Raw genomic sequence first — 13235 nt, 5'->3', positions numbered from 1 at the left:
CTTCATGATCAGTGGGAGGACAAGGACTACATAGTGCCTGTGATCAGTAGGAGGAATAGTGCCCTATTACTGGTATTAGTGAGAGGAATAGTGCCCCATCTTTGTGTCAGTGAGAGGAATAGCGTTTCATCATTTATATCAGTGGAAAAAATTATGCCGCACCATTAGTGTCAGTGGAAGGAATAGTGTCCCATTGTTGGGGTCACTGTGAAGAAAAGCATCCCAGCATTGGTGTCAGTGGGAGTAATAGTGTTCCATCATTAATATCTATAGCAAATATAATTATGCCACGTCATTGATGTCAGTGGAAGGAATAGTGTTCCATTGTTGACAGTGTGGGGAATAGTACCTCATCACTGCTGTCAGTGGGAGGAATGGCGTCCCGTCGTTGCTGTCAGTGGGAGGAATGGCGTCCCGTCATTGCTGCCAGTGGGAGGAATGGCGTCCCGTCATTGCTGCCAGTGGGAGGAATGGCGTCCCGTCATTGCTGCCAGTGGGAGGAATGGCGTCCCGTCATTGCTGCCAGTGGGAGGAATGGCGTCCCGTCATTGCTGCCAGTGGGAGGAATGGCGTCCCGTCATTGCTGCCAGTGGGAGGAATGGCGTCCCGTCATTGCTGCCAGTGGGAGGAATGGCGTCCCGTCATTGCTGCCAGTGGGAGGAATGGCGTCCCGTCATTGCTGCCAGTGGGAGGAATGGCGTCCCGTCATTGCTGTCAGTGGGAGGAATGGCGTCCCGTCATTGCTGCCAGTGGGAGGAATGGCGTCCCGTCATTGCTGCCAGTGGGAGGAATGGCGTCCCGTCATTGCTGCCAGTGGGAGGAATGGCGTCCCGTCATTGCTGCCAGTGGGAGGAATGGCTTCCCGTCATTGCTGCCAGTGGGAGGAATGGCTTCCCGTCATTGCTGTCAGTGGGAGGAATGGCGTCCCATCATTGCTGTCAGTGGGAGGAATGGCGTCCCATCATTGCTGTCAGTGGGAGGAATGGCGTCCCATCATTGCTGTCAGTGGGAGGAATGGCATCCCATCATTGTGTCAGTGGGAGGAATGGCGTCCCATTATTGGGTCAGTGGGAGGAATGGCGTCCCATCATTGCTGTCAGTGGGAGGAATGGCGTCACATCATTGCCGTCAGTGGGAGGAATGGCGTCCCATCATTGCCGTCAGTGGGAGGAATGGCGTCCCATCATTGCCGTCAGTGGGAGGAATGGCGTCCCATCATTGCCGTCAGTGGGAGGAATGGCATCCCATCATTGTGTCAGTGGGAGGAATGGCGCCCCATCATTGTGTCACTGGGAGAAATGGCGCCCCATCATTGTGTCAGTGGGAAGAATGGCGTCCCATCATTGTGTCCCATCGTGTCAGTGGGAGGAATGGTGTCCCATCATTGTGTCATAGGGAGGAATGGTGTCTCCATCATTGAGTCAGTGGAAGGAATGGTGTCCCATCATTGTGTCATTGGGAGGAATGGTGTCCCATCATTGTTTCATTGGGAGGAATGGTGTCCCATCATTGTTTCATTGGGAGGAATGGTGTCCCATCATTGTGTCATTGGGAGGAATGGTGTCCCATCATTGTGTCATTGTTAGGAAAGGTGTTCCATCATTGGTGTCATTGTGATGAATGGTAAGGAATAGTGCACCATCATTGGTGTCAGTGAGAGAAACAGTGTCCTATCTTTTATGTCAGTGGGAGGAATAGTGTCCCATCATTGGTGTTAGTGGGCGGAATGGTGTCCCAAAATTGGTATCAGTGGGAAGAATAGTGGCCCAAGGGCCGGATAAAGGAAAGCAAAGGGCAATATCCGGCCTGTGGTCTGCAGTTTGGATACCACTGTCTTATATGGTCCTTAATGTATGACTGGTCAGGCTGTTGTCATTGTATCTCCTAATTCTGTATGTTGAATACAAATTAAAAATAAAATAAAACAAAAAATATAAAATCCATTTTGGGTAGACTGATCTAGGAAGCTCAGGGTGGATTTATTTACCCTAAAGAAGTGGTGTCAGTAAAGGTGTGTAAGTGGTTGGGTGTGTAAAAGCCACAGATGGTTATGGAGACACCATGCAGTTTTTATAATGCCTAAAGCTTTCAATACCCAAAATTCACATTTCTTGGATAAGATCCTTTTTCTGAGACTCAATCCTCACCCACTGCAGCTTGCTCTTTGTATCTAGGGCCTAACTACAGTATAGCAAAATTCCATGAAGTTGGGCAGGGGGTAAATGTGGTACATTTTACACCAGAAGAACTTTACAATTATAAAGGAAACATTTACAGAAAAGCTGAGCCCTCTATACATGCTTTAGCTTTTATGAAAGGAATGAAGTTACCTGGACATTCTGAAGTGCCAGATTCTCCTGTCTGGTTCCACCATGAACACGAAACTGGGGGACTTTACCGGTCACGGAAGTAAAAATGCCAATAATAGCCTTCACAGCGGTGTCAATGGTCGGGGTCAGGTGATAACTGAAATAAAAAATATTGAAAATAGTTGAAGTGCATCTATAGTTTTTATTTTTTATTTTTTGGGGTTTTGGATAATTTGGAAAAAGGTTGCATCTCTGGGATAGTAACTGAAGATAAATATAAACAGTACATAGACAGCATAAAAATAACCAATGCCAATAATAGCCTTCACAGCGGTGTCAATGGTTGGGGTCAGGTGATAACTGAAATAAAAAATATTGAAAATAGTTGAAGTGCATCTATAGTTTTTATTTTTTATTTTTTGGGGTTTTGGATAATTTGGAAAAAGGTTGCATCTCTGGGATAGTAACTGAAGATAAATATAAACAGTATATAGACAGCGTAAAAATAACCGAGCAGTAGTTTTAATCCCCCTTTGCTCTATCCAAAAAAAAAAAAAAAAAAACGATTTACAATTTTTTAGGTCGTGTTTTATTGTTACTTCAGATTCAGATAGAAAAGCAAAGATATCTATATCTCTATTCTACATCATCCATATCTATGTATATTTATATTATCATATCGATTTCAATCATATCTACAGTTTATCTATATCCTCTACAGTCTATTGATCAATCTACTGTATCTAATAAAGAACCAAAACAGAAATCCTCCATTCAATAGATTTAGAAAGCTCTTGATCAAATTTTATTCTGCTACGTCAATCTCTGGAATTTTTTTAAATTCCCTTCTGCTTACTTAAACAAATATCTGCGTGTGTCAGAGAACTGTTCATAATACAGATCAATTGAAGAATAGTTTCCAATTGCAATGTTTTTGACAAATCGATCATAATTTACGTTTAAGTTTACGTCAAATGAAAAGCGTGACACAATACCACGTGTGTTGCATCATTCTATATTTTAATTGAGGATTAAGCAATTGTTTTTGTGATCGTTTGCACCTACTATATATCGATAACAAATGTCTACGTGTATGGCCATTATAGTGTCCTCTGCCTTCTCAGGTACCTGCCTATTTGCTGTGACAGCATGCTGGCTCTTTCTCGAGTCTCAGTAGAGGAGTTCTCAGTCGCCATGTAACAAGTGGTCAACAGACGGTTGCAGAGCTCATTGGGAGTTGTAGTCACATAGGATTGATCACCGACTATCTGACGTACATCACACAGCACTTCTTCATCTAGAAGAACAAAATACAAGTATTTTATGTATTATTTTGCCAATATCTTACTTACATTTACTAATATTGTATTTTATTAAAGGATTTGATAGGTGCACTTACTTCCCATATCCACAGCCTGGCATACAAGGCGGCACATAGAGTACACAATACAGGCTACAGCAGAGCTGTCTACCCCACCACTGAGAGGAAGAAGGAACCCTCCCTGGAAAAGCCATACAAAGATATTATTAATAAAGCTGCCCTTATATAAATGGGAATGAACAGTTGTGACACAATATGTGATATTAGATGTAGGTTGCTCCAGGCTCATGGTCCTGGGGGCTCAGACTCATAGGTAAAGTCTAAATCCTGGCAAACAGCTTAATGTACCTTTGAAATACATATCTTGGAGCAGTTTACAAGGGATGACCTCAGGTGTGTTCTGATCCTAGTCTGAACCAACCTAAACATTCCCTCTAGGAAGCTGTCCACGGCCATTTTTAGGTGGCTGAGTCATTCCCCGACTCTCTGTATACACACCCCTTGTTTACATGTGGCTGAGGGGCGGGCAATCCCTCCGCTGCTTAGGATTGGCCATGGACAGATGACCCCTTCCTGGTGGGATCGCTCAGACAGGTTCAGACTAGAATCCCATCAAGCCTGAGCTCATACCTACACTTTACCCACTTGCTCACCCTTTACTGGTATCCTCATGTGCATGAAGAGTGTGAAAATGTCCTTTTTTTATGGTGGGTCATAGTAATAAATGAATAATAACTACTTATACAGCTAATATAAAAAATCTTTTTTTTTTTTTTTTTTCACTTTTTGGGCCAGTTTTCTTTTACTAATACAGAAAAAAAATAAGAACATTTTTCTGGCCCTATAAAAGGGTACAAAAAAAAAAAAACAAATAATGCACACATATGTGGCATCCTTATGCACATCAGAAGTAGGATTTTTCTTTTTTCAAGCAGGCCCTGGAAATGGCATAAAAAATGGATTTTTGTAAGATCTTACCGTAAAATCCTTTTCTCCTAGCTCATTGACAGACGTAGTCCTCTTGATTAATATCAAATTGGGTTATGCTGCCCTCTACAGGAGTAGGACTAGGTAGAAAGAAAACGTTCTGGCTCCACCTTAGGGGCAGTCCCAGAGGGTATATCCTCTTCCTGTCTGTTACAGGAAATCAGTTCTGTCACAAAGCAGTGTCAGAGAATTTAACCCAACCCAACTCAATGATAGAGGGGCGGGTACTACGTCAGTCAATGAGCTAAGAGAAAAGGATTTTACGGTAAGATCTTACAAAAATCCATTTTTCTCTGTCGCTCATTGACAGACGTAGTCCTCTTGATTAATATCAAATTGGGAAGTCCCAAAGCAGTGCCACAAATGAGGGGTGGGAACAGAATCAAAATCCAGAAGGCCCAACCGGAGCCAACCAGAAGTATCAAGGGACTCATCGAGCAAACAGATGAGACCTACCCAACAAACCCTCGAGGTAGACCAACAGTCTCCTCAAACAGCGGCCTGCAGGAACCTTGCGGCCAAAAGAGGCATCCAACGATGCCAGCACATCAACCTTATACAATTTTGTAAAGGTATGAACCGACGACCAAGTAGTCGCCTTAAAAACCTGAACCACTGACGCCTGATGGCGGAAGGCCCAGAAAGCACTAAGCGCCCGAGTAGAGTGCACCTTAACAGGGAACGGGGGATCCCGACCCTTAAATAGAATAAGCCTATACCACCGTCTGTCTGATCCATCTAGAGATGGTCGCGGCAGAAACAGGCAACCCCTTCTTAGGGCCATCCGTGATCACAACAGTGAATCCGTCTTACGAAATGAATCCGTAGTATTCAAATATACCCTGATCACCCGAACTACATCCAAGGAATGCAACGCGAATTCTCACGGATGACTGGGCTTAGGACACAGGGAAGACAATACAATGTCCTTATTCAAATGAAACTCTGAAACCACCTTAGGAAGGAAGGAAGGAAGGATGGATTCGGACGAAGAACAACCTTATCCCTATGAACCACCAGATATAGGGAACAACAGGATAATGCAGCCAGTTCTGACACCCTGCGTGCAGAAGTGATAGCCACCAAGAAGGCCACCTTCTGGGATAAAGTAAGCAAGGGAATCTCCCTGATATTTTCAAAGGGAGGTTTCTGAAGAACCGACAGCACCAAATTAAGATCCCAGGGTGGTAAAGGCGCGCGCACTGGCGGAGCCAGGTGTCGCACCCCCTGGATGAAATTCAAGGAATGAGTAGCCAAAAGCTTCTGAAAGAAGATTGCTAATGCTGAAACCTGACCCTTGATAGCACTCAAGGCCAGCTTCTGCTCAACCCCCTGTTGCAGAAAAGCCAAGATTCGGTTCACCGAATAAGAACGTGGAGGAAACCCAAGAGATTCACACCACGCGATATAAGACTTCCATATGCGATGATAGATCTTTCTGGAAGTCACTTTCCTCGCTTTAATTAGAGTAGGAATAACTGAAGCTGACAATCTCTTGTCCTTCAGCACCTGGCTCTCAACCGCCAAGCCATTAAGCCATCGATCGTAAAGCAAGATGGAAGATCGGTCCCTGCGACAGCAGATCCTCCCTGAGAGGAAGTCGCCAAGGAACGTCTGCGACCTGCCTGACCAGGTCGGCGTACCAGGCCCGACTAGGCCTGTCCGGAACTACCAGGGTAACTGGGATTCTCTCCACCTCTATCCTGAGAAGAATTTTCGGCAGCAACTTGAGAGGAGGGAAGGCATACAGTAGCTGATACTGCCACGGGGCGATCAGCGTGTCTGCGGCGTCTGCTAGAGGATCGCGGGAGCGAGCCACAAACCTCCGCACTTTCCTGTTGAGCCGAGATGCCAACAGATCCCATTCGGGGTGCCCCAACAGAGGCACAGTTGGTGGAATACCTCTGGATGAAGAGATCATTCCCCTTGATCCAGAATCTGACGGCTGAGATAATCTGCCTGCCAATTTTCCACCCCCGGAATGAATACCGCGGAGAGAGCTGGAACAATCGTTCCGCCCAATAAAGAATGCTGGTCACTCTATGGCCGCCAGGACACTCTTGGTGCCGCCTTGGTGATTGACGTAAGCCACAGCCGTGGCGTTGTCCGACTGGATCCGAACCGGGCTGCCCTGGAGCTGCTCAGTCCAGTGAATCAGATAAAGTCTGATCGCTCTCAGTTCCAATACATTTATCGGTAACCTGGACTCTTCCAGGGACCAAAGCCCCTGAGCGGATACTCTGCCGAGAATTCCTCCCCACCCGGATAGACTGGCATCCGTGGTGAAAAACGTCCAATCTATTGGAAGACATGACTTCCCCTGCTGAGCATCGGAGACCGAAGCCACCAGACCAGAGACTTCCTGGTCCGCTCGCTCAGTCGGATCCGATTGTCCATGGAATCTGGATTCCGATTCCATTTGAGAAGAATTTCTTTTTGAAGGATTCGGGTATGGGACTGGGCAAATGATACTGCTTCGAAAGAAGCCACCATCAAACCCAGGACTCTCATGCAAGTCCGAAGGGAAGGCCAGTTGTCAGATAGTACAACTGAATAGTTGATTGAAACTTCTGGAGTTTCTCCGCAGGGAGAAACACTTTTGCCCTGGATGTGTCTAAAAATTAGACCCAGATCTTCCAGCCTCCTGGTGGGAACCAGAGAAAACTTCTGTAAGTTCACCAGCCACCCGAACTCTTGCAAAGAGGTTATGGTGATCTCCAAGTTAGCAACAGAGTCTGCGGAGACTCTGCACGGAGCAGAAGATCGTCTAGGTAACCTAGAATCGATATGTCTCGTTGCCGCAACAGCGCCAACACCTTTGTGAAGACCCGAGGAGCCGAGGCGAGACCAAAAGGTAACGCCACAAACTGATAATGGTTCTCTTTACGGAAAAACGCAGGAAACGCTGATGTCCTGCGTAAATAGGAATGCGAAGATAGGCATCCTAGATGTCTATGGACGCCAGAAAATCCCCCTGATGCAGGGAGGCCGCTACTGTGCGAATGGACTCTATCTTGAATTTTTGTACCTTGACAAAAAGATTGAGTGCTCTTAAGTCCATAATTGGACGCACCTTGCCCTCTTTTCTGGTATTGTGAAAAGGTTCGAATAAAACCCTTGAAAACGATCTGTCCAAGGAACGTGGACCACCACTCCTTGTTGCATTAAATCCGTGACCGCCCCCCGCAGAGCTTCTAGGCGATCTGGGGATAGTGGGATGTTGGAAGGGAAGAATCGCACCGGTGGGAGAGATTGAAACTCGATCTTGTAACCTGACCGTATGACTTCGCAGACCCACTTGTCCGGGATTCTGGAAAGCCATGGATCCGGAAACCCGGCGAAGACGTCCCCCCACCCCAGCTATGGGTGGGGGCGCACCTTCAGGCTTTAGTAGTCTTATTTTCAGGTCTGGAAGAGCCGGACTTTTGTTTGCCCGACCAGCGCCCCTTGAAACCTCCTGAAGGAGTTTTGGAGGGCTTTGCTTTGTCGCCCGTGGGGCGAAAAAATTTCTTAGGAGCGGAAAAGGAAGGCCCCCGTCTCTGACGAGGTCCTTTACCCTTGGTACTTTGTGGCAAAAAGTGCTCTTGCCTCCAGTGAGATCCTTGATAATCTCATCTAAGTTAGCCCCAAATAGGCGCTCCCCCTGAAAGGGGAGATTAGCCAAAGCTTTCTTGGAACCTTGGTCCGCTGACCAACACTTTAGCCACAGTGTACGCCTGAGGACCACTGCTGAAATTGAAGCCCGCCCCAACAATGGAGTGGCGTCTAGAGCAGCGTCACAGACTAACTGTAGCCCTTGTATCATCTGTTCCAGCAGATCTGATACCGCCTGGGGGATGTCTCTCCCCTCTAAGTCCCGGCGTAACCACTTGGTCCATTCTGTCACAGTTTGTGAAACCAGACCAATAGCAATTACTGGTCTGAAGGCTGACCCAATCAGGGAAAAAATGGCGTGAGACACAGCTTCCACCTTGCGATCCACTGGATCCTTAAAGGACGGAGCGTCCTCCAATGGGATAACCGTAGCTTTATTCAATCTGGAAATTGGTGAATCCACCAGAGGTGGTACTGTCCATTTCTTGAGGAGGGATTCCTCGAACGGATAACGCCTAATAATGCGTTTGGAAATAGCAGGGGTTCGTTTTGGATGACCCCATTCTTCCTTAATTGCAGTACCGAAACATTTGGGCAAGGGAAATACTTTCGCCATTTTGGTCCGTTTATTAGTACCAAAAGGGATCTCAGACTCAGCTACTTCTGACGGTGTAACCTGCAGTCCTAAGGTTTCTCGGACAGATACAATTAGTGCGTTCACCAACGCTTCCTCTCGGGCTATGGTAGATGCCGAAACATCCTCCTCACTGTCTGAAGAGACAGTACCCGAGATACAAACCCCAGATGAGGTACCTGCACCTGCAGTGACAGGCTCAGACTCTGAATCTGAAGTTTCAGATGAAATGGGGGTAGGCGAGGGTCGCTTCCTTGCGCCCTGTCCCTGACAGGCCACTTCCACCCGGGATACAAAAGACTCTAAAACTGCTGATAATGCATCAATAGTAAGTGGGAAACTGGAGGGTCCTGCAGCCACCTCGAGGGGATCAGGTGGAGATACATGTGTGGCAGGGTCCATGCTAATCCAGGACACTTGCCAGTGAAAAATTTGAAAAATAAAAAATCTCTTTTTTTTTTTATCTGTAATCCCCCAGCGCGATAGCGCCCCTCAGCGTACCTGCTTTTGGACCCCCACAGAGAGAGAGAGACCCCAAGGGCTCACCACCCGATGCAGAGAAGTTTCTTTCAAACTGCTGTCAGCGTAGTCCTATGCAGACTGGGAAGTCCTGTACTAGCTTTCCCGTGTAAAAGGAAGTGACTCCGCCCCCTTTGCACGCCTTCCGGCGCTCCCAGCTACTCCTCGAGGTAGGCTGGGCACATCAAACATGGCCGCCCCCTTGCAGGAGACACCAGGCTACGGCAAAATGGCGGCCTGCGTGACCTGCGGGCGGCCTATGTAGACACTGAAGTCTAACATGCGGTCTACAGCAAAATGGCGGCGGACTGCCGATCTAATGCGGTCTACAGCCAGAGGACAGCAGCGGCCTGCAAACGGCTAAGAAAGGCTGGCGGCAGCCTGTAAGTGCGGCCTGCGGGGAGGATGGCGATAGCTTCTATATCCCTTAATATAAGGTAGGTGCTTGCCTCCTACTTAAATGCCAGTCTGTTCTATTTCAATGTAGTCAATTGACCCAGGCTTCCGTGGGGACCAAGCCTGCTGGGGAAACCAAGGCTGCTAGAGTGTCAGCTCCCCTAGAGTGTCAGCTCCCAAACCAAGTTTGCTGGAGTGTCAGCTCCCAAATCAAGTTTGCTGGAGTATCAGCTCCCAAACCAAGTTTTGCTGGAGTACCAAGTTTGCTGGAGTGTCAGCTCCCAAACCAAGTCTACTGGAGTGTCAGCTCCCAAACCAAGTTTTGCTGGAGTGTCAGCTCCTAACTCAAGTTTGCTGGAGTATCAGCTCCCAAACCAAGTTTTACTGGGGTACCAAGTTTGCTGGAGTGTCAGCTCCCAAACCAAGTTTGCTGGAGTATCAGCTCCCAAACCAAGTTTTACTGGGGTACCAAGTTTGCTGGAGTGTCAGCTCCCAAACCAAGCCTGCTGGAGCGTCAGCTCTCAAATCAAATCACAGTCTCCCAGGGAGATATGTGCATATGTCATAGGCTAGAGGTGGAACCTTAATTGTCCAAAAAAGGTCCGACCATACACAGAGGGGCCCGTATCCCAAAAACCCCACAGGGGAAAGGGGGAACATCTACTCACCATACCGGAACTAACAGGCACCCTCTCTTAACAGAACCCCTCTCCACCGAGGTGGGGGGCTGTCGACCAATACGGACGCCGTGACTCTGCTGGTCATTGGCGTTCAAGCGTGTGTTTTAACTCGCAGGGTCAGTCCGCGTCCAGTGGGACTATGTCGCGGCCGACCCAGCGCGGAGCTAAGGTCTGCACGCGCTCGTAGGCTGAACTGGGGTGACCACTGGATCTCAACATCCAGCCCGTCCCCCAGTTCCAGCATACTTACTTGAATATGTCGCGGCTGACCCAGCGCGGAGCTATGGTCTGCACGCGCTCGTAGGCCGGCTGGGGTGACTACTGGATCTCAACATCCAGCCCGTCGCCCAGATCCGGGGTGATTTGCTTGAAGATCTCACAGGAAAACTGGAGAAAACAACTACCTAAAAAAAAATCTTGCCAGGACCAAAAGATCCCAGCAAGGAACTTAGGTCCTTACTCCTGACTAGACAGAAAAAAACTGATTTCCTGTAGCAGACAGGAAGAGGATATACCCTCTGGGACTGCCCCTAAGGTGGAGCCAGAACGTTTTCTTTCTGCCTAGTCCTACTCCTGTAGAGGGCAGCATAACCCAATTTGATATTAATCAAGAGGACTACGTCTGTCAATGAGCGACAGAGAAAGACAAATTCTTTGTAGATTAATAGTAACACAATGTTAATTGAGTTTCCCTTTTTTGTTAGCAAAACAGCTATGGATAGCCTGGTAAACATGAAAAAAAGAGAGTAGAGTGCCAACTGCTGGCTGGAAAGGAGAATACAAAATATTCAATATTTCCTATTTGCCTGTCTTACATGACCATGAAAAAATATATACAAAACTATAAATCCTATTTAAACAACATACAGTATTTCATTACATAATGGGAAAAAAATGCTCACCTGTTTACTACGTCTTAAATAGTCCCAAAGCCAACAGGCTGGTCCAAGACTGGAAAGCAGTAAAATAAAAAGTTAGTTTTTCATGTACACTTTGAAATCTAATTTAAGTTTTACAACCATGTACATGTGCACAACTCTAAAGAGGACAATAAATAAATATTATAAAAATTGTACAAATGCATGAACATTAAAACATTGTGTATGATGAAGTGTAAATAGTGCAATAAATTTGCAATCCACATTCTTTTGTCACAAAATATGGCCATATGTCCACAAAATTGTACACACATACATATTGGGGGGGATTTACTAAAACTGGTGCACAAAGAATCTGTTGAAGCTGTGCATGGCAGCCAATCAGCTTCTAACTTCAGCTCGTGCAGGGAAAGTGGTTGTTAAGCCACTTTATAAACTACACACAATCTCCCGTTATAAAGCCTCCTATGCTGCAGTGGAAGTCCTTTGTAAAAAAGATGCTTATTTCTACATGATTTCACAGCGCAGATCGGCGGTCACGTGACTCCTCGAGGCTCCCTCTCCCGATCTGACAGAGGGGGAGGGGCTGAGATTCCCCCGCTGACGTCAGTCGGGAGGAGGGGAGGAGAGAGCCGAGACGTCAGCCAGGGAGTAGGGGAAGAGAGAGCCGAGACGTCAGCCGGGGAGGATAGAGCCAAGACGTCAGCCGGGGAGGAAGGGAGCCTCGAAGAGTCACGTAACAGCCGATCTGCGCTGTGAAATCAGGTAGAAATAGGCATCTTTTTTACAAAGGACATACACTGCAGTATAGGAGGCTTTATAACAGAGGAGCTTGTGTGTGAGGTCTAAAAGGTATTTCAGCAGCAGGAAAGAGGGGGGGGGGTAGGATTGGTAAGAGCTGGCATGCAGGGAGGAGGAAGGGGAGAGGAGCAGAGAGAAGAACAGTGCGGGGTTGCGGATGACAGCGACACGTACGCTGACCACGGTGTCAGGGCTCAGCAGCCATGATACACCATGGTCAGTGTACAGGGGGTGGGGGGAGGGGAGAAACTGGCAGGGTCAGCCAGGTTTTTTAGGTAATACAGGGGGCCAAATGACACAGCACAAGCACTGTGCTGTATAACATGCTTTAAAGGAGCAGGATCCAATTTTCTTTTTTTTTTTTTTTTTTAGGGTAACAACCGCTTTAAGCTTTGACAATAAGGCTCCATGTACACGGGACGCTGGAAATGGCCGTTTAGGAGCAGTTGGGCGTTTTTTTCAGAAGCCCCTGAACCCATCTACATTTTATCTTATCTGTCCATGTACACAGGGTCGTTTACAGTCATTTGCAGGCAGTTGCGTTCAGGGACTTTTTTTAGAACGCAATTATTTGCGTTCGAACGTGTGTTTCCCGGCGTTTCAAACGCACAAACGCGTCCGAACGCGTCCGAACGCGTCCGAACGCGATGACCCGCATTTAGCGTTCGCGTTTTTCCATTTTAAAGGGGAATAATTTTTTTGACCTCTAGGAACGGTTCTAAACGCAAACGCCCCTAAACGCGGGTACAAACGCGTCTGAACGGACGTTTCAAATGTCCTAAAAATTCCAGCATTCAAAGGGACTTTTAACAACGTCCCGTGTACATGGAGCCTAAAACCTGGAAGCTGATTGGTTTCAATGCAGAACTGCACCAGATATTGCACACTCCAGCTTTAGTAAATCTCCCCCCATTGTGTCCATAGCAATCATCAGCCCTAAAATGTAAAAGTGATCAGTGTGACCATGTTTAGATCCAATATCCTCCCATGTGATCTACAATAGGAAATATGCGAAGGCTCCAAGTTTGGGATAATAATTAAACCCAGGACAAGTCCCCTTAATAGGGTAGATTTTCCAAATATAAATTATATTAAAATCATAAGAAATCAATAAGG

General features: G+C 46.9%; 1 protein-coding gene across 1 annotated transcript in view; it reads right to left on the bottom strand.

Annotated features, from left to right (window-relative positions):
- Positions 1–2330: 2330 nt before the first annotated feature.
- LOC309545509 (glutamine-dependent NAD(+) synthetase-like) overlaps positions 2331–13235 on the bottom strand; it is a 46483-nt gene continuing 35578 nt past the window's right edge. Inside the window, exons 12-15 of the mRNA XM_082244722.1 lie at positions 11343–11391; positions 3709–3811; positions 3442–3606; positions 2331–2466 (exon numbers count right to left, since the gene is read on the bottom strand). Of these exons, the coding sequence (XP_082100848.1) occupies positions 2456–2466; positions 3442–3606; positions 3709–3811; positions 11343–11391 (328 nt within the window). The 3' untranslated portion in view covers positions 2331–2455. The remainder of the gene's footprint in view (positions 2467–3441; positions 3607–3708; positions 3812–11342; positions 11392–13235) is intronic.

The sequence above is a fragment of the Pelophylax lessonae genome (genome assembly GCF_965119305.1).
Source record: "Pelophylax lessonae genome assembly, chromosome: 2".
NCBI lineage: Eukaryota > Metazoa > Chordata > Amphibia > Anura > Ranidae > Pelophylax > Pelophylax lessonae.
Note: the sequence above shows the minus strand (reverse complement) of the source record. Positions and strands in the feature narration are given on the sequence as shown.